Genomic DNA, 27,799 nt, shown 5'->3' with positions numbered 1-27,799 from the left:
ATTCAAGCCTAGCACTGTTCCAAGAAAAAAGAAAAAAAAAAAAAACCACAACATACTATTCCAGCAGGCTATTAAATGGTCATCAAAAGGTATTTTCTAGCCTGGACATTTTTGCCCCCACTCTCCATGTCCAATTCCACGTTGCCAAGTTGGAAAAGCTCCCAAGGACTGCTCACTCTCTCGGCCTCATAGAACTGCTATACTTGACTCTGCCTAGCTTGTCTGAAAATATGTTTGGCTGCTATTCCTGTTGGTTAATGGACCAATAGCAAGATGGATGCTTTGGTTGGCCTGATGGAAGCAGAAGTTCAGGCTGGCCAAGAGTTACTGTAGGAGACAATGTTTGTTTTTATCTGTTTTCAAAGAGGACCAGTGACAGCACCAGGGATGTTGACTTGTGGTGAATTAGAGTTAATTAATTGAAATTAATTAATTAATTGGAATTAATTTAATGGCAAAGTTGCAGAGTCATTAGCATCACTCCCTCTACTAGAGTCAGCTATCAACATTTAGGACTGAGACTCAAAAGATCTAAGTTCATATGCCCAAAGATTATCAAACTGTGCATAACCTTTTGTCTGCAGTGTTTCTCCTGGTTCTGTATCCCAAAGAGATCCTAAAGGAGGGAAAGGGACCCACATGTGGAAATATGTTTGTGACAGCCCTTTTTGTAGTGGCAAGTAACTGAAAACTGAGTGGATGTTCTTCAGCTAGGGAATAACTGAATGAGTTATAGTATATAAATGTAATGGGATATTATTATTCTGTAAGAAATCAAGAGCAGGCTAATTTCAGAAAAGCTTGGAAAGATTTACATGAACTGAGGGTAACTGAAGTAAGCAGGACCAAGAGAATAATGAATACAGTAACAACAAGATTATGTGATGTTTAACTATGATGGATTAGGTTCTTTTAAACAATGTAGTGATTCAAGATGATTCCAGTAGACTTGAGATGGAAAGTGCCATCTGCTTCCAGAGAGAGAACTATGGAGATTGAATGTGGATCAAAGCATAGTATTTTTATTTTTTGTGGTTGTTTTTTCTTTCTCATGATTTTCTTTCCCCTTTTGATCTGATTTTTCTTGTGCAGTATGACAGATATAAAAATATGTTTAAAAGAATTGCACATGTTTAATCTATATTGAATTGCTTGCTGTTTGGGGGGTGGAGGAGGGAGAGAGAAAAATTTGGAACACAAAGTTTTGCAAAGGTGAATGGTGAAAACTATCTTTTCATGTATTTGGGAAAATAAAATACTATTAAAAAGGGGAAAAAAAAGACCTGTGTTCAGATTCAACTTATGGTTCTTACTTGCCAGGTGACTTTAAACAACTGGCATCTTCAAATTTTCAGGTCAGTTTCTCTATCTATAAAGTGAGGGGGACCATATGGCTTCTAAAGTTCCATGTAAACCAAATGTATAACTTCTCTACAAAAATGGAGTCAAAATTTATGGCCTGTTAGCTACATGAAGTCCCTTCCCAACTCCCAGAGCCTAACTAGATGAAAATGTAATTGGGAAATGTTTAGCAAAATAAATAAAAATACAGTATGAATTCCATATCACTGTTCCAGAATATAGATGCCCCCTCAAAACAGAGAAGGAGGAAATAAATATTATATAGCACCTACCATATGCCAGGCACTGTGTTTAATATTTTTTAGTTGTTTGGATTTTTGTTGTTGTTATTGTTTTGGTTTGGTGGGTACTTTTTTTTATAACAAATATTACCTCATTTAATCCTCATAATAACCCTGTAAGGTAGATGCTATTATTATCCCCATTTTGTATTTGAGAAAACTGATATATTTAGGGGGGCGTAAATATAAGTTGAATTTAATGTGACAATATAAAAAAGACAATAGGGATGGAAAATGAATTGTATTGGGAGAAGAAAGAAGAGGAAAGCATAGGTAAAATGGGGTAAATTACAAGGAAACTGAGACAAACAGAGGTTACAAGTTATTTTCAGTGCATCTATAGTCTTATCTATAGATAGAGTGCTGGCCTAAAGTCAGAAAGACGCTTCTTGACTTCAAATCTGAATTGATAGTTTTGCAGTCTTAGCTAAACCCTAACTTAACCTTGTTTACCTCAGTTTCCTCATCTGAAAAAGAAGCTGTAGAAGGAAATAGCCAACCACTCTAGTATCTTTGCCAAGAAAACTCCAAACAATATCACACAATCAGAACACATTAAAACTAAAGAACAGTCATGGTCACAGAACTAATAAGTATCTGCAACTAGTTTTGAATTCAGGTCTTCATGACTCCATAACACTCTAGTGCTATGTTGACTATACCACCAAACTTCCTCTGAAACTAAAAATAACACCCTTTATCTTTCAGTGCTTCTGAACACTAATGGCTAGAGAATATTGTGAAGCATTTCAGAACAATTTCTAGAGTTGAGAATTAAATTATTCCCTTTAAAAGTAGTCAAGCAAGGGGGCAGCTAGGTGGCCTAGTGGATAGAGCACCAATCTTGAATTCAGGAGGACCCTGAAGTTCAAATCTGGTCTCAGACACTTAACACTTCCTAGCTGTGTGACCCTGGGCAAGTCACTTAGCCTCAGGAAAAAAAAAAAAAAAAAGTAGTCAAGCAACTCTTTAAGGTGTTAGAACCAAAGACTCTAGAAGTAGAAAGGAATATAAACAGAACATAGTATAACTTCCTCATTTCTGTTTGGCTAAATAGCATTGAATAATCTGATTGTAATCACTAAAATAGAAATATTCCAAGGGACTATCTAAATTCTTTGGTTGTACTAGACTATTAACATACCAAATATAATTTGAAATACTCAGGGGCTTATAAATCCTTTTTTTTTTTTTTTTTATGCAGGAATTGATTTTTTTTTTTAATTTAAGGTCAACCCATATTTTGTCAGGATGAATTAGTAGGAAAAAGGGGGGCTAGGTGGCACAGTGGGTAGAGTAGGGAAGATTCATCTTCTAGAGTTCAAATCTGGCCTTATATATTTACTAGCCATATGATCCTAGGCAAGTGACTCCTATCTGTCTCAGCTTCCTCATCTGAAAAAGTTGATATGATTGAAAAATGATTGAACCTAGTTAAAAGAGCTCTGAATTTGGAAATGACTCTTACTGGTGCTATTTAGTACCAGCATGATTTTGGGGAAGTTAATCTTTCAAAGTCTTAATTTCCTCATCTGTAAAATGAGAGACTATAAAATCTGTCTCTAAGCTCTCTATCTAAAGAATCTAATCTAAAGAATCTAAAGAAAAAGATTCTTCATAATTATGTTTCAATATGTACCAACAAAGCCTATCTAACATTTTTTGTTATTTAAAGTACAAAATACAGAATAATTTGCAACAAGAACTCAATAGAATTATAATTTATAAAATGACAGCAGTTTATTCTTCATAACTGTTTTGAAACTCAATTTCAGTTTTCAAAAGTTTCCCTTTTTTCCCCTATTTCTCTTGCAAAACAGCAACTAAATCAACGATGTGCCATAAAGCTCAGGGCAGAACAACTCTTAAAAGAGAAGTTTAATGAAACATGTTTTTCTTGTTAGGACCTGGTGATATCTTTAAGATTAAAAATTAACAGCAAACTCATGTTTTTAAAAATTATATTTTAAAAATTATCCAGGGAAACTTAAGTAACACTATCCCCATATCTAAGAAGAAAAGTAGCATGGGGAAAAAAAAACATTCAGATTTCAGTCTTGTGGTGGCCTCCAGATCTCTTATTACATGTGGAAGAATGGGTAGTCTAGAAATAACTCAGGAAAAGAAAAGACGAAAAAATTCGGAGGTGGGAGGGAGAATGGCTTATATAACTTTTAGACAAAGGACTAAGAAACTGTATGGCAGTCTGATGATATTCATTATGACTGTCATGAAAGATATGGTAGAGATCAAAATGAGTCGTTAGCCATCAGGACATTGTTCCCTAGGCCTTTGCTTCCCAATATGTTTCCAGAAATGGAAATAAGCCTGGCTGTTATATTGTCCCCACCTTTCTTTCTTCCCTGAAATGGCTAATTAGCTCTAAGAAGATAGTTTACTTGCCTTGGGATGGGGGAGATTTCATGGAAAATGAGAGGCAACATGCATGCTTTAGTTGATAGAGAACTGAACTTAGAACCAGGAAGACATTCTATACAATATTAGAAATTTTTTTTGGTCATTATTTTTATTGTTTTCTGATAATTAAAAACCAAATGATAACTCAAAGATTCAAAACACAAAATATGGTTAACCCCCAAAATTGCTGATCTGGGCAGAAGGAGTTTATTCAACAATGAAATCATAAATCTATTCCCCATCCCATTAATTCATGACTTTCTGTTTCTTTCTTTACTCAAGTTTTATGTTAGAACTTTATGGTGATATAGAACTGATTCGAGGTCCTTCAAGACAATAACAATAGAGCACTGATTTTGGCCAGTAGGAGGAGTTCAAGTATGGATTTGGAAATAGACTATATTGCCATCATTTAAACTGAAAGTATTTTTAGCCTTTTTTGTGTCATGGACCTCTTTGACAATCTGGTAATATATGAACCTTTTTTCAGAATATTGTTTTTTTTTTAATTAATTTTATAATTATAATTTTTTGACAGTACATATGCATAGGTAATTTTTTTTTTTTTTACAACATTATCCCTTGTATTCATTTTTCCAAATTTTCCCCGCTCTCCCACTACTCCCTCTCCTAGATGACAGGAAATCCCATACATATTAAATGTGTTAGAGTATAACCTAGATACAATATATGTGTGTAAAACCAAATTTCTTGTTGCATGGTAAGAATTGGATTCCAAAGGTATAAGTAATCTGAGTAGGAAGACAATAGTGCAAACATTTTACACTCAATTCCCAGTGTTCCTTCTCTGGATGTAGCTGTTTCTGTCCATCATTGATCAACTGGAAGTGAATTAGATCTTCTTTATGTTGAAGATATCCACTTCAATCACAATATATCTTCATACAGTATCGTTGTTGAAGTGTATAGTGGTCTCCTGGTTCTGCTCATTTCACTCAGCATCAGTTCATATAAGTCTCTCCAAGTCTCTGTGTATTCATCCTGCTGGTCATTTCTTACAGAGCAATAATATACCATATTTATATACCATAATTTACCCAACCATTCTCCAATTGATGGGCATCCATTCATTTTCTAGTTTCTAGCCACTACAAAAAGAGCTGCCACAAACATTTTGGCACATACAGGTCCCTTTCCCTTCTTTAGTATTTCTTTGGGATATAAGCCCAGTAGTAGCACTGCTGGATCAAAGGGTATGCACAGTTTGATAACTTTTTGAGCATAGTTCCAAATTACTCTCCAGAATGGCTGGATTCTTTCACAACTCCACCAATGATGCATCAGTGTCCCAGTTTTCCCACATCCCCTCCAACTTCATCATGATATTTTCCGTCATCTTAGCCAATCTGACAGGAGTGTAGTGGTATCTCAGAGTTGTCTTAATTTGCATTTCTCTGATCAGTAGTAATTTGGAACACTCTTTCATATGAGTGGAAATAGTTTCAATTTCATCATCTGAAAATTGTTCATATCCTTTCACCATTTATCAATTGGAGAATGGTTTGACTTCTTATAAATTAGAGTCAGTTCTCTATATATTTTGGAAATGAGGTCTTTATCAGAACCTTTAACTGTAAAAATATTTTCCCAATTTGTTACTTCCCTTCTAATCTTGTTTGCATTAGTTTTGTTTGTACAAAAGCTTCTTAATTTGATGAAATCAAAATCCTCTATTTTGTGATCAATAATGATTTCTAGTTCTCCTTTGGTCATAAATTCCTTCTCCTCCACAAGTCTGAGAGGTAAACTATCCTGTGTTCCTCTAATCTATTTATGATCTCATTCTTTATGTCTAAATCATGGACCCATTTTGATCTTATCTTGGTATATGGTGTTAAGTGTGGGTTCATATCTAATTTCTGCCATACTAATTTTCAGTTTTCCCAACAGTTTTTTTCAAATAATGAATTCTTATCCCCAAAGTTGGTATCTTTGAGTTTGTAAAACACTAGATTGCTATAGTTGTACACTATTTTGTCCTGTGAACCTAACCTGTTCACTGACCAACTAGTCTATTTCTCAGCCAATACCAAATGGTTTGGGTGACTACTGCTTTATAATATAGCTTTAGATCAGGTACAGCTAGACAACTTCATCTGATTTTTTGTTTCATTAATCCCTTGAATTTCTCAACCTTTTGTTCTTCCATATGAATTTTGTTGTTACTTTTTCTAGGTCATTAAAATAGTTTCTTGGGAGTCTGATTGGTATAGCACTAAATAAATAGATTAGTTTAGGGAGTATTGTCATCTTTATTATATTCGCTCAGCCTATCCAAGAGCACTTAATGTCTTTCCAATTATTTAGATCTGAGTTTATTTGTGTCGAAAGTGTTTTGTAATTTTGCTCATATACTTCCTGACTTTTCTTTGGTAGATGGATTCCCAAATATTTTATACTCTCCACAGTTGTTTTGAATGGAATTTCTCTTTGTATCTCTTGCTGTTGCATTTTGTTGCTGATGTATAAAAATGCTGAGAATTTATGTGGATATATTTTGTATCCATCAACTTTGCTAAAGTTGTGAATTACTTCTAATAACTTTTTATTAGAATCTCTTGGGTTCTCTAAGTATACCATCATATCATCTGCAAAGAGTGATGGTTTGATTTCTTCATTACCTACTCTTATTCCTTTAATTTCTTTCTGGACTCTTATTGCCGAGGCTAGAATTTCTAATACAATATTGAATAGTAATGGTGATAGGGGACAACCTTTTTTCACTCCTGATCTTACTGTGAAAGGTTCCAGTTTATCCCCATTACATATGATGCTTATTGACAGTTTTAAATATATGCTCCTGACTATTTTAAGGAATAGTCCATTTATTCCTATATTCTCAAGTGTTTTTAGTAGGAATGGATGTTGTATTTTATCAAATGCTTTTTCTGCATCTGTTGATATGATCATATGTTTTTTGTTAATTTGATTATTAATATGGTCAATTATACTAATAGTTTTCCTAATATTAAACCAGCCCTGCATTCTTGGTATAAAACTTACTTAATCATAGTGTACTATCCTGGGGATGATTTTCTGAAGTCTTTTTGCTAATATCTTATTTAAGATTTTAGCATCAATATTCATTAAGGAGATTGGTCTATAGTTTTCTTTTTCCGTTTTCAACCTACCTGGTTTAGGTATTAGTACCATGTCTGTGTCATAAAAGGAGTTTGGTAGGACTCCTTCATCCCCTATTTTTTCAAATAGTTTATATAACTCTGGGGCTAATTGTTCTTTAAATGTTTGGTAGAATTCACATATAAATCCATCTGGTCCTGGGGATTTTTAACCTGGGGATTAATAGCTTGCTCTATTTCTTTTTCTGAAATAGGACTATTTAAGCAATTTACTTCCTCCTCTGTTAATCTAGGAAGCCTATATTTTTGGAGGCAGTCATCCTTTTCATTTAAGTTATCAAATTTATTGGCATAAAAGTTGGGCAAAGTAACTCCTTATTATTGCTCTAATTTCCTCTTCATTGGTGGAAAGATCTCCCTTTTCATTTTTAAGACTAACAATTTGATTTTCCTCTTTCCTTTTTCTGATCAGATTTACCAAAGGTTTATCTATTTTATTGGCTTTTTCATAAAACCAACTCTTAGTTTTATTTATTAATTCAATAGTTTGTTTTTGTTTTTTGTTTGTTTGTTTGTTTTTTACTTTTAATATTATTGATTCCTCCTTTTAATTTTAGTATTTCAAGTTTAGTATTTGGTTGGGGGTTTTTAATTTGGTCTTTTTCTAACTTTTTAAGTTGCAGGCCCCAATTCATTAATCTTCTCTTTCTCTATTTTATTCAAGTAAGCCTCTAAAGATATAAAATTTCCCTTTATTACCGCTTTAGCTGCATCCCACAAATTTTGGTATGATGTCTCATTGTTGTCATTATCTTGGGGTGAAATTATTAATAGTTTCTATAATTTGCTGTTTCACCCAATCATTCTTTAAGATGAGATTATTTAGTTTCCAATTACTTTTTGGTCTATTTACCCCCTAAGTTTTTGTTGAATGTAGTTTTTATTGCATTGTGATCTGAAAAGAAGGCATTTACTATTTCTGCCTTCTTGCATTTAATTTTGAGATCTTTATGTCCTAATATATGGTCAATTTTTGTATAGGTTCCACGAACTGCTGAGAAGAAAGTATACTCCTTTCTATCACCATTCAGTTTTCTCTCAAAGATCTATCATACCTAATTTTTCTAATGTTCTATTTACCTCCTTAATTTCTTTCTTATTTGTTTTGTGGTTTTATTTATCTAGTTCTGAGAGTGCAAGGTTGAGATCTCCCACTATTATAGTTTTGCTGTCTATTTCGTCTTGCAACTCTCTTAACTTCTCCTTTAGGAAGTTAGATGCTATACCACTTGGTGCATATATGTTTAGTATTGATATGGCTTCATTGTCTATGCTACCCTTTAGCAGGATATAGTTTCCTTCCTTACCTCTTTTAATTAGATCAATTTCTGCTTTTGCTTGATCTGAGATAAGGATGGCTACCCCTGCTTTTTTGACTTCACTTGAAGCATTATAGCTAGCCTTTTACCTTTGCTCTGTATCTCCCTGCTTTAAATGTGTTTCTTGTAAGCAACATATTGTAGGGTTCTGGTTTTTGATCCAGTCTGCTATCCGCCTCCGCTTAATAGGAGAGTTCATCCCATTCACATTTACTGTTAAAATTATTATTTCTGTATTTCCTGCCATCATATTATCCCCACATTATGCTTTTTTCCCCCTTGTCCCCCCGAACCAGTATTAAACTTATGGGCCCCACTTGTGTCACTCAGCCCTCTCTTTTTAGTATCCCTCCCCCCTCCTTTTAAATCCCTTCCCCTTTCTTGTACCCTTCCCTTATTACTCTTTTCCTTTTCCCTTTTCCTCTCCCCCTTTTTAATGAGGTGAATTCTCTGAAAAACAAATATGTCAATTATTAACTCTTTGAGCCTACTCTGATTAGAGTAAGATTCACACAATGTTCCTCCCCCTCTCTAAATTCCCTCAGATGTGGTAAATTTTCTTTGCCTCTTCCTGGGATGTAGTTTCCCTCTTTTTATCTCCCCTTTATCCGTTTTCTGATACTATCATCTTTCCCTTTCTACTTCCCCCCCTTTATTTTTTAATGTTATATCAGTAAAATTAAATTATACATGTGGACTTTCTGTATATCCACAATAGAAATACAGTTCTCAAGAATTCCTTTTACCTTTTTTGCTTCTCTTGAGTCTTGTGGTTTGAGATCAAATTTTTTGTTTAGATCTGGTTTTTTTCTTTTTTTTTTTCTTTTTTTTTTTTTTTTTTTTTTTTTTTTTTTTTTGTTTTTTTGTTTTTTTTTTAATTTTTTATCTTATTTTATAATTATAACATTTTTGACAGTACATATGCATGAGTAATTTTTTACAACATTATCCCTTGCACTTACTTCTATTCAGATTTTTTCCCTTACTCCCCCAACCCCCTCCCCCAGATGGCAAGCAGTCTTATATATGTTAAATATATTACAGTATAATTTAGATACAATATATGTGTGTAGAACCAAATTTTTTGTTGCACAGGAAGAATTGGATTCAGAAGGTAAAAATAACAGTTTACATTCATTTCCCAGTGTTCCTTTTCTGGTTGTAGCTGGTTCTGTCCATCATTAATCAATTGGAATTGGATTAGCTCTTCTCTATGTTGAAGAAATCCACTTCCATCAGCATACATCCTCATACAGTATCATTGTTGAAGTGTATAATGATCTTCTGGTTCTGCTCGTTTCACTCAGCATCAGTTGATGTAAGTCTCTCCAAGCCTCTCTGTATTTCTCCTGTTGGTCATTTCTTATAGATCAATAATATTCCATAACATTCATATACCATAGTTTACCCATCCATTCATCTTCCAGCTTCTAGCCACTATGAAAAGGGCTGCCACAAACATTTTGGCACATACAGGACCCTTTCCCTTCTCTAGTAGTTGAGATCTCCCGCTATTATAGTTTTGCTATCTATTTCCTCTTGCAGCTCTCTTAATTTCTCTTTTAAGAATTTAGATACTGCACCACTTGGTGCATACATGTTTAATATTGATACTGCTTCACTATTGATGCTTCCCTTTAGCAGGATATAATGCCCTTCCTTATCTCTTTTAATTAGATCAATTTTTGTTTTTGCTTGATCTGAGATGAGGATGGCTACTCCTGCTTTTTTGGTTTTGCCTGAAGCATAATAGATTCTGCTCCACCCTTTTACTTTTAGTTTGAATGTCTCATCCTGTTTCAGGTGTGTTTCCTGTAAACAACATATAGTAGGATTCTGACTTTTAATCCAATCTGCTAACTGCTTCCTCTTTATGAGGCAGTTTGCCCCATTCACATTTATGGTTAGAAGGACTAATTCTATATTGCTTGCCATCCTATTAACCCCTGCTTATGCTTTTCCCCTTTCCTTCCCTTTTACCCTCCTATCCAGTATTAAACTAGTAAACACCACTTGCTTTTCACAGCCCTCCCTTTTTAGGATCCCTCCCCTACCTTAAAGATCCTCCCCTTATTTTACCCCTTTTCCTCGAAATTACTGTATTCCCTTCCCCTTAGCTTACTCCTTCCCTTTCACTTTTCAATGAAGTGGAAGAAGTTTCACCATAAATCGAATATGTCTATTGATACACGCTATGTTCATCTCCCTCCTTTCTTTCTCTCAGATATAATAGGTTACCTTTGCCTCTTCATGAGATGTAGTACCACCACTTTATACTTTTTTATGATATAATCTCCTTTCCACCTCTAGTTTCTAAGACAAATTGTACATATGTTCTTTACATATTTTTTTGACAGAAGTATAGTTCTCAAGATTTCTTTTTACCTTTTTTAGAAGTCTCTTGAGTTCTGTATTTGAAGATCAAACCTTTTATGTAGGTCTGGTTTTTTCATCAAAAATAGATGGAATTCATTTATTTCGTTAAATGTCCATCTTCTTCCCTGGAAAACGATGCTCATTCTTGCTGGGTAAGTTATTCTTGGCTGCATACCAAGTTCCTTAGCCTTTCGGAATATCACGTTCCAGGCCCTGCGTTCTTTTAATGTGGACGCTGCTAGATCCTGTGCTATCCTTATTGTGGATCCTCTATATCTGAATTGTTTTTTTCTAGCAGCTTCCAATATCTTTTCCTTTGTCTGATGGTTCTTGAACTTGGCCACTATATTTCTTGGCGTTTTGATTTTAGGGTCCCTTTCAGTAGGTGATCGATGAATTTTTTCAATGTCTATTTTACCCTCTGTTTCCAAAACGTCTGGGCAGTTCTCTTTGATAATTTCCTCGAAAATGGTGTCCAAGCTCTTTTTTTCCTCCCATTTTTCAGGGAGTCCGATTATTCTCAAATTGTCTCTCCTGGATCTGTTTTCCAGGTCTGTTGTCTTTCTGGTAAGGTACTTGACAGTCTTTTCAATTGTTTCATTTCTCTGGTTTTGCTTGACTCCCTCTTGGTTTTTCCTTGAGTCATTCATTTCTACTTGTTCCAGTTTAATTTTCAATGATGTATTTTCTTCACTCACTTTTTTTATATCTCTTTGTAATTGTCCAATTGAGTTTTTATCTTCTATGGAATTTTTTTCCATTTTATCCATTTTATTTTTTAGAGAGCTGATTTCTTTTTCCAGCTCTCTAATCCTGTTTTCCTTGGAGTTGTTTACCTTTTCCAGCTCACTAATCCTGTTTTCCTTGGACTTGTTTACCTTTTCCAGCTCACTAATCTTGTTTCTCAATGATTTGATTTCTTTATCCAGTCTGTCTTTGAATGCATGGGATGACTTCTCCAGGCTCTCTTGCCAAGCTTCCCTTTCCTTTTCCCATTTCTCTTCCAGCTCTCTTGTGAGAGCCTTTTTGATTTCCTCTATGAGGTTCTTTTGTATTGAGGAGCAGCTTATATCCCTCCCAGGGGATACATCTGGGGACAGTCTGTTCCTAGTCTCCTCAGCATTTGAAGTCTGCTCCCTCTCCACACAGAAGCTGTCAATGGTTAGAGCCCTTTTGAATTTTTTGTTCATTTTGTCAGAGTAGGAATCAAAGAAAACAAACTGACAAGAGAAACAATTGGTCTGTTTTGCGGGGGATAGGGCTGGATGGTATTAATGGGCTTCCTCTACAGACTCAGATCTGGTTTTTTTCTTAGAAACAAATGGAATTCCTCTTTTTCATTAAATGTCCATCTTCTTCCATGGAAGAAAATGCTAAACTTAGCTGGGTAGTTTATTCTTGGCTGCATTCCAAGTTCTTTTGCCTTTCAGAATATCAGATTCCAGGCCCTTCAATCCTTTAATGTGGATGCAGCCAGGTCTTGAGTGACCCTTATTGTGACACCTCGACATTTGAATTATTTTTTTTCCTAACTGCTTGCAATATTTTTTCCTTAGTTTGATTGTTCTGCAGCTTAGCCACAATATTCCGTGGAGTTTTTTGTTTTTTGTTTCTTAGGGTCTTTTTCAGAAGGTGTTTGATTAATTCTTTCAATGCCTATTTTCCCTTCTGTTTCTATTATCTCTGGATAGTTCTCTTTGATGATTTCCTGTAAAATAGAACCTAGGCTTTTTTTTCATCATAATTTTCGGGAAGTCCAATGATCCTCAGATTATCTCTTCTAAATCTATTTTCCAGATCTATAGATTTTTCCCAATAAATATTTGATGTTATTCTCCAGCTTTCATTTTTTTTTTTATTTTGTTTGACTGGTTCTTGGTGTCTCAATGAATCATTCATTTCTATATTTTCAGTCCTGATTTTCAATGAGTAATTTTCTTCATTCACATTTTTTAGTTCTTTTTGTATATGTCCAATTGAGTTTTTAAATGAATTATTTTGCTCTGTATTTCACTAATTTTTTTTTTGTGAGTTATTTTCTTTTTCCAATTCACAAATCCTACTTTCCTGTGATTTTTTAACCTTTTCCAATTCACAAATTTTGTTTCCCTGCATTTCCTGTGAATTCTTTATCTTTTCCAATTCAAATTTCAGGACATTGTTTCTCTCTAGTATAGCTTCTCTTTCCTTTGCCCATTTATCTTCCAACTCTCTTTTCAAGTATTTAATAGTCTCTTCTAGGAGAGAGTTATGTGATGGGGGCCAGGTAACATTCCCCTTCAGGGTATTATCTGGAGACTGTCTATTGTTAGCCTTCTCAGGGTTAGAGATCCTCTCTTTTTCTATACAGAAGCTGTCAATCGTTCTCTTCAATTTCTTACTCATTTTTTAATATCTTGTGGGGTCTGTGTTCTGATTAAGGGGTTCTCAGCTTCCTCTACAGAACAGAGATATGAAAGGCAGCTATCTTGTGAACGGGGTGGAAAAGGTACAAGGGTACTCTGGGAGAGAGTTCCCGCCTCCTCTTCCGGAATGGTTCAGAGCCGGGCTGCAGAAGTGCCCAGTGAAGGACCCTTGCTTTGTAACCCAGGGACTGCCCTAAGCCTAGCGGCTGAACAGTGAAAGCATCACAACCCCAGGCCAAAGCCCCCCTTGGGGCCTTGGATATTAGCAGCTGACCAACAAATAGCTCTGGTGCACAGATCAGAAGTATCTATGCCCTGGGAAGCACAGTCACTGTTGCGGGTTTTGCTGCTGTGGAAGTTCCACTGCCTCAGGCCGAGCCCCCCACTGTGGGATTAGAGGCTGCTCCAGGCTGGGTGTCCCCCACTGCCTTGCAGGTTCTTAATTGCCCCAAGGAAAAGCCCAGGACGGCTCTGCCGAGATTTGTGCTGTCTCACTTCCAGTTTGGGGTAACTGTAAGCAGTTTCTGCCGGTTTTTTTTTTAAGTGGCTTGACTTCTCTGCTGCTCTGCTCTTTTGCAAGCAGAGTAGAGCTATCAGCCTATACCAGAGTCCTCTGTCTTGGTAGTTTTTCTAACCCCAGAGGCCTCTCCAGCCTGATCAGCACCCTAAGCTAGCCTTTAGTCTCTCTGTCTGTGCTGGTCCTTTTCCCCCTCCCTTCATTACTGACTTTTTCTGACGAAGTTCCAGATTCTCTTCATCTGGTAAGTTGTTGTGTTTATAATCTTTGTGATTTTTACCAGTCCAGCGTTATTTTTGAGGCTGAATTAATTAATTGGTATTGAGGGTAAGAGAGAGTCTAGAAGTTTGCGTGTATCTTCTCTGCCATCTTGGCTCTGCCCCCTCCCCTGAATCTTGTTTTTAAATATTCTGTATTATAAAGGAAACTAATTGTGTTGAAGTAAAGTTATTAAAAAATTTTTTTTTAAAAAACAAGATCTCAGAACTTTTTTTTTTTTTTTTTTTTTTTTTTTTTGGTGCCTATTCTATAGTCAGGTCCTAGACTTTCTAGGACTACTCTTATCCTTACCAGTATCTCCACTCAAGGACCAGAACAGCTATGCTTAATAATGTTCATCACTAGAAGGGAATGCATTCTATATTGGTAGAGGGAGCACTATTTACTTTAAAGGAATGGCAGGTCATAAGAACATAAGCTTTAGAGTCAGAAGAAGACCTTGAGAATTGTCCAGTCCACTTATCTCACTTTATAAGGGAGGAAACTGAGGCTGAGCAAAGTAAAGGCTTCTTACTTAAAAGTCTCACAGAATATAAGTGGTGAGTCAGGAGCTGACTTTGAGTTTTATTGATTCCAGATCCAGTCCTCTGTCTGTCTCATTTCCTTGAAGTACAAATAGGATTATAAGATCCTAGATTTAGGACTGAAAGGAAGATGAGGAATTCGCTAATTTGTTACAGTAAAGAAACTGAGGCTCAATATTCTAAAAGAACTTTCCTAAAGTCACACAGGTACTGTGGCAATGATGGGATTCAGACCAGGGGCTTCAACTCTCACTTCCATACTCTTCCCCCTACACAACAATGCTTCCTGTTTTGCTAATATGTTGTTTCTTATATTCAGTATATCATACAGCAGAATTTGTTTTCCTTCTTAAAGCAATGGTAGGATACCATTTATGACTTAGTCTTTACTTATTTATCTGTTTGATCTGAAAAAAAAATAAAACTAGACAAAGACACACTTTAAAAAACCAAGCCCCTATTTTAAAAATGTTTTATATAGTATTTTTCTGATTCTAGATATTGAAAATATACTCTTTGAATTCTGTTGGCAGGGAAAGGATGGGAGGAAATAGCATGCTTTTGATTTTTTTTTCTTTCTTTGTTTCTGTTTTAAGACCCTGAAACATCCACTACTGACCGGAAGAAAGAGCCCATGTCTATTTCCTTTCAGGCTTGAAAGAAGGTCTGTTGTCAAGCGTTTGGCTTCTATGCACCCAGAGTTGATAAAGTGCTGAGGGCATCACCTCTATCAAAGGCAGGAACAGAAGTGACCTTATCTCCCTTAGTGAAGTCTCTGCTGACTCAAGCAGAGAAACAGAGCTGGAAACATTATGAAATGAAACAGGGACAATGCCATGGCAGCAAGTGCTCTGAACACATTGATGTTTCTGGTAAGCCAGAGCCAAGCAGATTCATTAAAACATCATATCAATATTTTTTCTTGGATTTCCCACAGCGTTGCCAGGCTACTGTAGTTGATATGGCTCACTAATAGGTTGCATTGGCTTTTTTGCTGTTTTTCTACACAAACCACTAACACCCCAAACCCACCTTTTTTTTCTTGCATTGAGGGTAGCGCTAACTATGGAACACATTTGGAATGGTATGAGAAATGAGCTTATTCTGAGCCTCTATCTATGGAGCACTAACTAATTGAATACTTACCAGCTTATCAGAACTATGAAACTGAAATTCCCTAATCTTTCCTTGCCCAGAGCTACTCTCTGGGGGAGAAAAAAAACTTCTAATAGGAAACTAGTTGCTAAAATCAAAGATAAGATTTCACAGCTGGTATTTCCTTGATGGACAAAATGGAATACATAAGACTGTGGATGATGAAACTTATAGGAAACTTGTTTTCTCAATATTAGGTCCAAAAGTCATGTTCATGGGTACAGAAGATTAATAAAAATATTTATATTTTAGCTATGCATAATGCATTTTTGTTTCTATTGAAATGAACTGTTTGTATACACAGCTGTTTCCTGTGAACTTTGTATCATTACTTATACTTTTCTAAAATAACATTCCTAACTGAAAACAAAATCTCATGCTATCAGCTTAAGCCTTTTACAAAATCTATTTGTCTGAATGATTATGTATTTATTGCTAGAGTGTCTTTATTTGGTCTGGTTTGCTTTTTTATTTTTCAAAAATGTGAGAACATTAAAAAAAATAAACCTCGATTATATATTCTGTCACTTATAAATAGATCCAAGATTGAGAAATCATTAGATCTTGGTACCTAGTGCATTTTGGGACCATTCATCAACTTGTTTTTGGAGCTGTAAATGATGTCTGCCCTTTTGCACACACCTGGTGGTGCTCTTAGCCTGCTTTTTCAAACTTCCCAAAGCATTGTTCTGATATTGGAGGCAGTTTGGCGCTTTAGCTCTAGCCTCACTATGGTATTCTTCAGTTTGGCTTCTGTGACTCTTAGCACTTGGAAAAAAATTAAATATATAAACCATCAGAGAGCATACCAAAGGAAGGAAATGTGGTTTTACACATCAACAATATTTTTTAATGATGATCCTGCCTTAATTGAAAAATGGTATAAAGCTCTTATGAAAAATTAAGCTTTGGGAATTGGTACCTAATATCTTGGTGATGAATGCATGGTTCTTTTCTCCACTAGCGGTTACTGTCAGGGAATTTTGAAATAATAGAGCAGTATGTTGAAATAAGAAATCATTCCGTATCATTTGAAGGGGCATGGCACCATCCTGTCTGGCTGACACTACTCTAAGAGCCTCAATGCCAAGGGCTGAGCAAACTGGATCCTTTTTAAAGGAATTTATGTCCAACCCAGTAAATGAGTTTTGATGCTGCCTGTGGTTACCAAGAAGAACATTGAATGTACTCAGAGTTCTAACACTCCTGGGGGAAACTGTACTCAGGAGAAATGAAGCACCTGGTGTTCTTTGGTAAAATTCCTGCTGTACAGATCAAGTGGTCCTTTGTCACCATTAGCTATAGGACTCCAGGAAATGGCTAGTTATGCATGGTGGGAAATCAGCCCCCTTCAACCAATATTTATTATTTTTGTTAATATTGTTTTCCTGTCCTTTTAATTGTATGTCTCTTCATGACATAATTTGGGGTTTTCTTTGCAAGCATATTGGAGTGGTTTGCCATTTTCTTCTCCAACTCATTTTATAAATGATGACACTGAGGCAACCAGAATGAAATTATTTGTCTAGGATCACACAGCTAGTGTCTGAGGATGTATTTGAACTCAGGTATTCCTGACTCCAGGCCTAGAATTCTATTCATTATGCCACTTACTCTAGCCCTTCACAGGCAGATCTTTAGCAGAATTTTTTTTCCTCCAATCTGCTTCAAATAGAAGGACTGTTTGGAATTCCATCAGATCCATTCCCAGAAATAGCTGTAAATCGTGCCTTTTTCTGTACAACTGTTCTCAATTGAGTTCAGCTCAAAAATAGCTGCTCTCCTCTTTTTTCTTTTCATTTGTTTCCATTTACTATTTCACTTTTACTTCTCCGTTTTGTTTTGTCTCTCCTCTGCATGACTCTTATGTCTTTGCTTCGATCTTGGCATCTCTTTTCAATTGCTGACTGACTTCTGATTCCAAAGTTGAGTCTTCTGGAGTTGTGTCTTATCTTATGGCAGAAAGCCAAAATTCAAATGGTCATAAACACCATAGGTAATTATGGGAAGGACAATACTCCCAGCCTGATGACCCAAGGCAGTGATTTTTCAGTTTTCTTTGTCTCTTTCTGCATGCCTCAATTGCTACCTAGCCTTAATCATTGAATGTGTATTGTTTCAGCCAAACTGAGATCTGTAGAAGACAAAAATTAAAGTTAAAAATTAACTCATAGTAATGGAAAAAAAAAGTTATCTACATTTCCCAGCTATCAGCCCCAAAGTTCACAATATTAACATGTAAATAAACTTCTGGGAAACAAGAGACTGGAATCATGATTAAGGAGAGTAGACTTCCAACTTAAGGATGAAAGACACTTTGTTCATACTTTTCTTGAGTAACTTTTTTCTTTGAAAAGTTACTTTCTCAAATTTGGAACACAAGGTTTTGCAAAGAAGAATGTTAACACTATATTGAATGTATTTGGGGAAATAAAATATTAAAATTAAGGGGAAAAAAGAAAAAAAAAAAGAGGAAAAAAAGACAACAAATTATTCTTAGATGAATGGACTGATGAGCTGTTGGTATACTTTGCTTTTTTCCTGAGTACCAAAATAATTAAGACATGAGGGGCTTAAGATTTAAATGACTAAAATGACTTGACATGAAGCTTATGCTTCAGATTTCTAATCATAGACCATCAACAAGACCAATGGCTGTAAGGATAAACTTTGCTTATCTGCATTAAGGCTCTCTTCTGAAGAATGCCCTTCCCAAGTCCAAATAAATACTTTTTTGGTAAGAGTTAAAACAAAAACCTGCTTTTGCTCAGGCTCTCACAGTGCTTTCCTTTGAGAGTATACTTTCTTTCAGGTCCTCTCAGAACTCTCTATTTTTTTTATGCATCACACATAAACTCACACACATTTAACTATGGCTTGATAGTTTGGTGCCATACTATTTGCCAAAAACAGTTAGGTAATGCAATGAATAAAACACTGAATATAGAATCAGGAAAACATGAATTCAAATTTGGCCAGACACTTACTAACTCAGTGAGCCCCAGCAATTCACTTTAATCTGTATCTGCCTCAGTTTCCTCAACTATAAAATGGGGACAATAATAGCCCTACTTTACTGGGTTGTTATAGGATCAAAGTGCCTGACACTTAAGTAGTGCTTAATAAATACTTTCTTCCTTCCTGTACTTATTTCTACCCTTCATTGTGAAAGTCTATTCCCCTTGGGCATGACTTTCTCCAGCCATATATAGCTCTTTCCATCTGGGAGGGATTTTCTTTTCAAATTTAGCTCAGAAAAAAAGGAAATTAAAATGTTGAAAACTTCATTTCATATAACAGGTCAGCTTCTCACAGCACTCTCCAGCCAGTGCTACCTCATTCAGTCATTGCCTAAAGGTATCTGGGTACAATTTATCTCTCTGAGCTAGGAAGTTGTAAAAATGAATCAATAATTGTCCTTTTTCTGCCCAGAGATCCCAGCCAGAGAACAATTGGGGCAAAAATATAGCTCAAGTTGTAAATCTACCTCTTTCTCCTTTCCCATTTCCTTTTAAAGCCTTTCTATTGTGCATTTGATTAAGAACAGACGTGGATTAGTAATGCAGCCATTAGCCATGTTTACCATCATCCCTGATTTAAAGACAAAGCCTTTAAGGATAAATCATATTATGAGAAACTTTGATGTTATTGTTTGTCGTCTGTTCTGGAAGAAGACCATGACATCAGGAAGGTGCTGCCTAATGAATTGGATTTAAGTGTGGGAGGTCACCTGCCTCACTTTATCTTCCAAAAATATCTGGATCCAGTGACCAGATATAGATCAGAACAATTGGAGATAACATTGGGTGCAGTGGAAGACCTGAGCTTTTTTAAGTTCAGTTCTTCAACGGATCTCAATCTGATTGAAACAATGCACATTCAGTGATTAAGGTTAGGGAGCAATTGGGGCAAAAAGGACAGAAACAAAGAAAACTGAAAAATCATTGCCTTGAGTTATCTGCCTGGGAGTATTGTCCTTCTAACACTCTTCATATAGGATGCCCACACACAGATTTGGTGCTGGAGTCCAGAGCAGAGACTTCAGAGCCTGTGGCTGTTTCCCTCCATACTTTTTTCCCCCTCCCAATTCACATAATTTCAGTGATCTTCACTCATGCTTCTCAGGTCTCTTTCAGCACTGATGTATTATCCATTCTTTTAGGTTCTTCTCCTCCCCCCCCCCTTCCCCTCTATCCCTGGCCCCAATTCCTTAGGATAAGAAGGCCTTTTATCAAAGAATGATTGTCAGTCACAGGTCAAGGAGACATCCTGGGAGATCTAGAAGGGAAAATATTGGTGTGATTTCTGCCTAAACTATCAGGTGTGCACTTTCCATGTCTTGATCTCCTCAGAAACACCATGACAGTGTACAAGTTAAGTACATGGTAATTTATATGGGGGAGGTGGTGGTGGTGGTAGTGACAACTATGATAGGTCCATTAATAACTGGAGAGGAAGGAAGGGTGTCATATAAGAAGTAGTACTTGGACTGAGCTTTGAAGAAAGCTAGAATTTCTAAGAGATGGAAGTGGGGAAGGGATGCAGTCCTGGTATGAGGGACACCCTGTGCAAATGCCTAGAAATGGAGAAAGAATGCTCTGTGGGAGGATAGCCAGAAGGCCTGTTTGAACTGAAAAATGGAAGAAAGTTTTAATAAGGCAGACTAGGTCCTTCCCATTCTCCACAACTTGCATGCCCACTTCTTCTATCTTGGGACAAAGCTATATATAAATCTAGAATAGAGACATAAGTAGATCCCAAAGTTCCATGAAACTGACAGCTGGCACTCAGAGGGGCCAAGCAGCTATGTGGCACAGTAGACAGAGAGCTGGGTCTGGAATTAAGAAGATCTGAGCTCAAGTCCAGCCTCAGATACCTTTTAGTTCTAGGATCTTTTGCGTCAGTTTTCTTGACTGTAAAATTGGGGCAACAATAGCACCTACCTCCCAGGATTTTTGTAAGAATATAATGCCATACCTGGTACATAGTAGGCACTTCAAAAATGCTCATTCTGGCCTCTCAAGCTTCTCTTACTTCTTCCTAAGGCACACAGCCTGGAAAAAAATTCAGGAATAAAACAGCAGAGGACAAGCTGCTACCTTCTTATCTAGCAAAGAACCTGAGATTCTGAACTGTCATGTTAACATCAGAGAGTTGACAAATCTAAGCCTTGTTCACTCCTAGCAAAGGAAACGAAATTAACAAAAGGACAAAGAGAACATCCACTATAATTAATTACTACTTTCTGTGAACAGAGAAAGCAAAATTAGACATCTTTCTCAAAAGATATAGAAGGTGTGATCTCTGTTCTGAAGGAGCTTATGTTATAATTGGTAAGGCACAAACACACATATAGATGAATATGTTTATTTAGCAATAAAGTAACCGATTAATATAAACTGAATATAGACATCCTATCAAAGAACATATTGCTGTATTTAAATTGGTCAACGACTAAGCAAAGAAGTACTTCATCCCCTTCTAGAGAACTGCCTTTTTCTTTTTCTTTCTTTTTTTTTTTTGGTTGAGGCAGTTGGGGTCAAGTGACTTGCCCAAGGTCACACAGCCAGGACGTGTTAAGTATATGAGGTCAGATTTGAACTCAGGTCCTCCTGATTTCAGGATTGGTGCTCTATCCACAACAACAATTAGCTGCCCCTAGAGAATTCTTTAGTGGTTAATACTCTCTGCCTTCTCCTCAAATAATTATGTAGATAGAGTTCTAGGCCTGGAATCAGGAAGACCTGAGTTCAAATACAGGTTCAGATACTTAATAGCTATGTGGGCAACTCATTTAACTGTGCCTCAATTTCTTCCTTAATAAAATGAACTAGAGAAGAAAATGGTAAAACTACTCCAGTATCTTTGCCAAAAAATTCTAAATGAGGTCATAAAGAATTGGCACAATTGAAAGGGCTGAACAACACCCTCCTTTCTCCTCAAGTAATTATGTGTATTCACATATCTGTTTGCATTCTGTATACCCAGTAGATTGAAAACTCCTAGAGTATGAGCCCTGTTATTTGTTTTGTTTTTTTTGTTTCTAGAACCTGGAAAATGCTTTTCTCATTTCATTTTAGAGAGAAGTAAGAGATGCAGTCATGTGATTTCATTTGTGGAGAGCTTCTGATATTGAAACTCCCACAAACAATACAAATCACCAGATTAACCAGATTTGTAGTAATTTTTTAAAACTATCAATATCTTTGGTTTTTAGACTGCCATTGTTCTTGAATATATCCTTTCCTCTCCTCTACCCCAGGAAGTCATCCCTTGTAATAAAGAATAAAAAGAAAAAGAAGAAAAAATCAGGTCAGCAAAACTATCTAATATATCAGCTGAGTCTAACAATATAATATCATCCCTATAAAGAAGGAAGGAAGACACATTTTTTTTTCATCTCTTCTCCAAGATCATTGTATCACAAAGTATTCAGTTTCACTTCTTTGTTATTTGCTTTTTAACTTTTAGTTTTAGAAAGAATTGCCTGGGGCAAGAAGTGAATGATTTCCCTCAGGTCATTTAGCTAGTATGTATATTTCTGTATATAAAACTAGATCTCTTTCCACTAGGGCACCCTGCTTCATAAATAGAATCAGAGATCTAGAACTGGAAAGGATCTCTTCCTTTAATAGTTCAAAAAAACTGGGACCCTGAGAGAGATGAACTGATTTGCCTAAGGCCACAGAGTTATTAAACTTAAATGTCAGAGGCTGCTTTGTTGTGGCTGTTCACTTGTTCACTGAAATCTTCATGACCCTGTTTAGGGTTTTCTTGGTAAGTACTGGAATGTTTGCCATTTCCTTCTCCAGCTCATTTTATCAATCATAATTCCAGAAGACCAATGATGAAACATGCTACTGACCTCCTGAAAGAGAGATTATGGACTCAGGTGATGGATGCAGATAGATTCAGAGTTGTTTTTGTTGTTATTTTAATATGTCCAATTCCCTTATTGGATAGAGCCCCCCCCCAAAAAAAAAAAAAATCTGTCTCAATCTGCAGCCATCACTTGAGTCCACAAACTCTGTCAGAAGGTAGATAGCATATTTCATCATTGGTCCTTTGGAATTGTGGTTAGTCTTCATGTTAGTTAGAGTTTTTAAGCATGTTTGCCATTAAAATATTGCTGTTGTATAAATTATTCACCTACTTCTGCTTACTTCCCTTTTCATCAAACTCATACATATTTTTCCATGATTCTCTGAAACTGTATTTGGATAGCATTGTATGGGGGAATTTCTGTAATTTGTGTCTAATGTGTAATCTATAGGTCATTCATTGGTTAAGAACCATGATTGCCAAGCTGAATGTAAAAACTATAGGCAACAACATGTCACTTTCTAAACTATTTACCTTTTCTTTCCATAAAGAATTAAAGAGAACTTTTAAAATTTTTTTCAATAGTATTTTATTTTCCAAAACATGTAAGGATAGCTTTCAACATTTGTTTTTTGTAAGAGTTTGTATTCCAAATTTTCCTCCCACTCTCTCTCTCAACTCTCCCCTCCCCAAGACAGAAAGTAATCTGAAAGAGGTTAAATATGTGCAGTTCTTTTAAACATATTTCCATATTTGTTATGTGGTACAAAAAAAAAATCAGACCAATAGGGAAAAATATGAGAAAGGAAAAAAAAAGTGAAAATACCATATACTTCAATCCATATTTAATCTCCATAATTCTCTCTCTGGATGAATGACATTTTTCATCCCCAATCTATTAGAATCACTTGAATCACTGCATTATTGAGAAGAGTAAAGTCTATCACAGTTGATCATCACATAATCTTGTTAGTGCAAAGCAATGTTCTTTTTGTTTTGCTCACTTCACTCAGCATCAGTTCATGTAAATCTTTTCAGGCTTTTCTGAAATTTGGTCTGTTCATCATTTCTTATAGAACAATAATATTCCATTACATTCATATACCCTAACTTATTCAGCCACTGATGGGCATCCACTCAATTTCCAATTCCTTGTCACTATAAAAAGGGTTGCTACAAATATTTTTGCACATGTGGGTCCTTTTCCCTCTTTGATGATCTCTTTGGGATACAGACTCAATAGTGACATTGCTGGGTCAAAGAGTATGCACAGTTTTATAACCCTTTAAGTTCCAAATTGCTCTCCAGAATGGTTAGATCGTTTGATAATTCCACCAACAATGCATTAGTGCCCAGTTTCCCCATATCCCCTCCAACATTTCTCATTATCCTTTCTTGTCATCTTAGTCTGAAATGTGAAGTACCTCAGAGTTGTCTTAATTTACATTTCTCAAGAGAACTTTTAAATCAAGCATTTTCTTTTTCTTTATTTATTTTTTATGTTCACAGACCCCTTTGACAGTCAAGACAAACCTTTTTACTATTGTATAGCTGTTTCCTGTCTGCTGTTAAAAAGACCATCTCTGTAGCATGTTAACTTAAAATAAATATTTAGAACTAAAGCATAATATGTGGTATCTCAAAAGTGTTACATACAGGGTGCTGTCAAAAACTGGGAGAAAGAAATGGGTTTTTTAGTTCTGGCCAGTGTGAAAAAATTTTTTTTGCTTTAATCCCAATTATTAAAATGATTAGAGATTGTAAAACAGTAGCAATAGCAAATTTGAGTTTCTTAACAGTCTGCATCTTTTAGTTTGATTTTTTTAAATTACTGATGAGGTAAGCACCTATGTGTAATAATAGTTAACATTATACATATCTTGATATAGATACATATACTTGTTTAGCCATTTTTCAGTCATGTTCCACTCTTCTTGACCCTTTATGGGATTTTCCTGGCAAAATTGGAGTTTTACAGATGAAAAAACTGAGGCAAACAGTTAAGTGACTTTCCAAAGACACACAACTAGTAAGTAGGTCACATTTGAACTCAGGTTTGCAAATCCTGCTCTTTATCCACTGCTCTACCTCATTGTGTATGTGTGTGTGTACACATATACATTTATTTATAAATGTATATATATAATATAAACTATTATTTATATAGTACTTAGTACTTTAAAGTTTACAAAGTATTTTACAAATATGATCTCATTTGACCTATGCAACATCTCTCTGAGTTAGGCACTATTATCATCATTATACAGATGAGGAAACTGAGTCTGAGAGGGGATAACTGACTTGCTCTAAGTTACACAACCAATAAGAGGTCAATACCTGACTTCCTGACTGGTTCCAGAGCTTTATCCATTGTGCCACCTAGTTGTATTCATGGTCTGAATTGAGAGTAATTTAAAAAAACAAATGTAGCCCCAAAATTGTTTGAGGAACAATGGAAATAAAATAGAGAGGTCAAATTAGTTTTTCTCTTAAGGTTGTTTGAAAGTACTCAAATCAGGGCAATGCCAAAACCTGCTGAAATCCCAGAAGTATTTTTGTTTTGCTTTGCTTTGGGTGGGCTTTTTGGCCATTGGCCAAGAGTAGTATGCCATCCATGAAAATCCCTGGGCTCATGAGATCTCTTTCTTAGAGAAGTGTTCCTTTCACCTCATTAACTTGCTCCTCAGAAACAGAAAAGGCTACCGAGATACTTGTTCTTTCTGGTTCCTGTTTCCAGGAAACCGCAGTCTAGGAGGACAGCACAATGTATGAACCAAACCGTTTGTACTTGAAGTGTCAAAGGGTGATGGAAGAAAATTAGTTCTAGAAGAATTAGTTTGTTATTATAAATAATAATAGACTCACATTGTGATTGTATTCCATCTCTTATAACCCCATAGGAGACAATAATGGGAAAGAAAGAAGAGGTGATTGTGAACATGGTAATGGAGATTGTGCTATGCAGAGGAAGGTTTTCAATGGAAATAGTCATGGATTTGTAATTTAAGAGACAAGTTAGACTCCCCACAAATTTTCTGGGCACTCTAAAACAAATTATTTAAACTTTATAGGTCTCAATTTCTGTATCTGTTTGGTTTGGTCAACCTTAAGGATACTTCCAGCTGTAACAATCTATGAATAAAAAGAAATCAAAATACCTGCCCAGTGCCTATACAACTCACCTTTTTTAGAAACTCAGCTGACTTTGCTACATAGTTACCTGCTGTGTAGAAAATGAGAACAGTGTTTTCAGAGAGGTCCTTACAGATTGAAGCACCAAAGGAAATTGTTTGCAACATACAAAAGTGAGGAGTAGAACTTATTTAAAGAAAATAGGACATTTGTGAGAGAGGAAGGAGAAAGAAGAAGGAAAGGAAGACATTTCATCAAAAGATATTCACAGGAAAATTTGCTGAAAGAAGCTGTTCAAAAGCAGGTGAAAAAAAAAAAGTATTTCTTGACAGTTTTTAAAAGGAGGAAAAGGACATGGTATGATGTCTTTGTTTATTTCCACAGCTGTTTGCTTTCTGAGATGTCACTGGGATTTTGGCATTAGTGGTGATGATGTTAATGATGATGATGATGTGAAATGGAAGAAGCAAATGATTACCCGGCATACCCCAGGAGCTCATTGCTAGCACTTAAATTACAGGAAAAGACTTGCCCTTCCCCATTCCCCAGTGAGTTGCCTAGATCTCCTGTGCTCATTTTTGTTGCTTCCAGAGGGTTCCTCTACATTGCTTTCTTTATTCTAGCCTTTGCCCTCCCCATGGATTTTTAAACTGCTTCTCACTTCTTTTTCCTTCTGCAGAAATGATAGCTCTTTCTCCTTTCAAAGGGAGTTGGCATCTCCCCAGCATGGACCAGTGAGGCCAGTTTGTTGGGAGGTGCAGTTTTCTCTCTCTCAGGTCAAAGCCATAAACTCGGGAGGTGGATTCTAATTTTTGCCAAGTGTTTTATATACAATAGAATCTGGAATAGGGACAATAGTTATGGGATCATAGATTTTAGAGAAAGGATTCTTAACCGTGGTAGGCTAAAACTCAAAAATTCTGTGGATTGATTTCAGGGGATATGTGGGTTTTTCAGAATAATTAGTTTCCTTTGTTATTCTGTGTATTTTATCTTATATAAATATTCTGAGAAAACTTCATAGGAAGTCATAGAGGAATATGCTACAAATAAGATCAATTTTTTTTTAATCTAGAAGGGACCCCTGAGGGTATCTATTCCAACTGAAATCTGAAAAAGAATCCCTACAATACCACACTTGATAAGTAATCTTAACTGGTTGTCTCCCAAGGTTCTGAAGTGAACCTTCCTCCCTTTTCCATCTATACTCTTTTTTCTATGTTATCATTGATTCACATAGGTTTATTTATGCATCTCTATGCAGATAACAGATACATACTGTTTTTTCTTTCTTCTATATAATATCTATGTAAATGCCTATATGTCATATTTCTAAATCCAGTAAAACTGTTATTATTATTTTATTCATATAATAATTAAATTAAAACTACATATTTTAAAAATATGTAGCTCTGTAAACAATTTCTATATATGTTTCATGTATACATACATACATATATATAAAATACACATACATACACATATTTATCCTTTCTTGAGCTCCATTCTTGACTCTTCAATAGCCTATAGGTCATTTTAAATTGATTACCCCTAAAATATTCCAAATTATACATGACCATAAGGAAATCTATTATCTTTCTCTAAATTCACTGTCTTCTGAATTTCACTATTTTTTGCTGAGGAATGTAATATCCGGGCTAGCTTTCTGGAGGGCCTTGGGACCAGCCTTGTTTCAAGTAAACTTCTCCAAAGTTCCACTCTACAGAGGAAGGTCAAAAAAAAGATTTTTTTTTTTTTTAATCAAAGCAGAACTTTAGAAGAAGAAAGGAAAAATATAATTAAATTGTGCATCTCTTGTATCTCATTTGAAAATTTTAATCAATGGGTCATTCACATGAAAGCAGCAAATTTCCTAGAAGATCTTTTGTTCTGTAATATATTATTTTTGAATTGACTTTGTATTTTGCATAATCTTCTATATGGAAATTGGGATCTTTTGAAATCTTGTCATTTAGAAAATCTCTTTCTCTGCTTATTCTCCTTCCCCTCCTCTCAGTGGAATGGGTTGTAAGCATTCAGGCAGGTTC

General features: G+C 35.7%; 1 protein-coding gene across 4 annotated transcripts in view; it reads left to right on the top strand.

The window, feature by feature from the left end:
• The window catches only part of RAI2 (retinoic acid induced 2), a 128,373-nt gene that overhangs the window by 23,921 nt on the left and 76,653 nt on the right, over positions 1–27,799 (top strand). For 2 of the 4 annotated variants that reach the window (XM_074299890.1, XM_074299889.1), the window contains exon 2: positions 15,239–15,514. The exons of the other annotated variants lie outside the window; for them this stretch is intronic. In XM_074299890.1, the coding sequence (XP_074155991.1) occupies positions 15,479–15,514 (36 nt within the window). In that variant the 5' untranslated portion in view covers positions 15,239–15,478. The remainder of the gene's footprint in view (positions 1–15,238; positions 15,515–27,799) is intronic. 4 annotated transcript variants of the gene reach the window in all.

The sequence above is a fragment of the Sminthopsis crassicaudata genome, chromosome 3 (genome assembly GCF_048593235.1).
Source record: "Sminthopsis crassicaudata isolate SCR6 chromosome 3, ASM4859323v1, whole genome shotgun sequence".
NCBI classification, from domain to species: Eukaryota; Metazoa; Chordata; class Mammalia; order Dasyuromorphia; family Dasyuridae; genus Sminthopsis; species Sminthopsis crassicaudata.
Note: the sequence above shows the minus strand (reverse complement) of the source record. Positions and strands in the feature narration are given on the sequence as shown.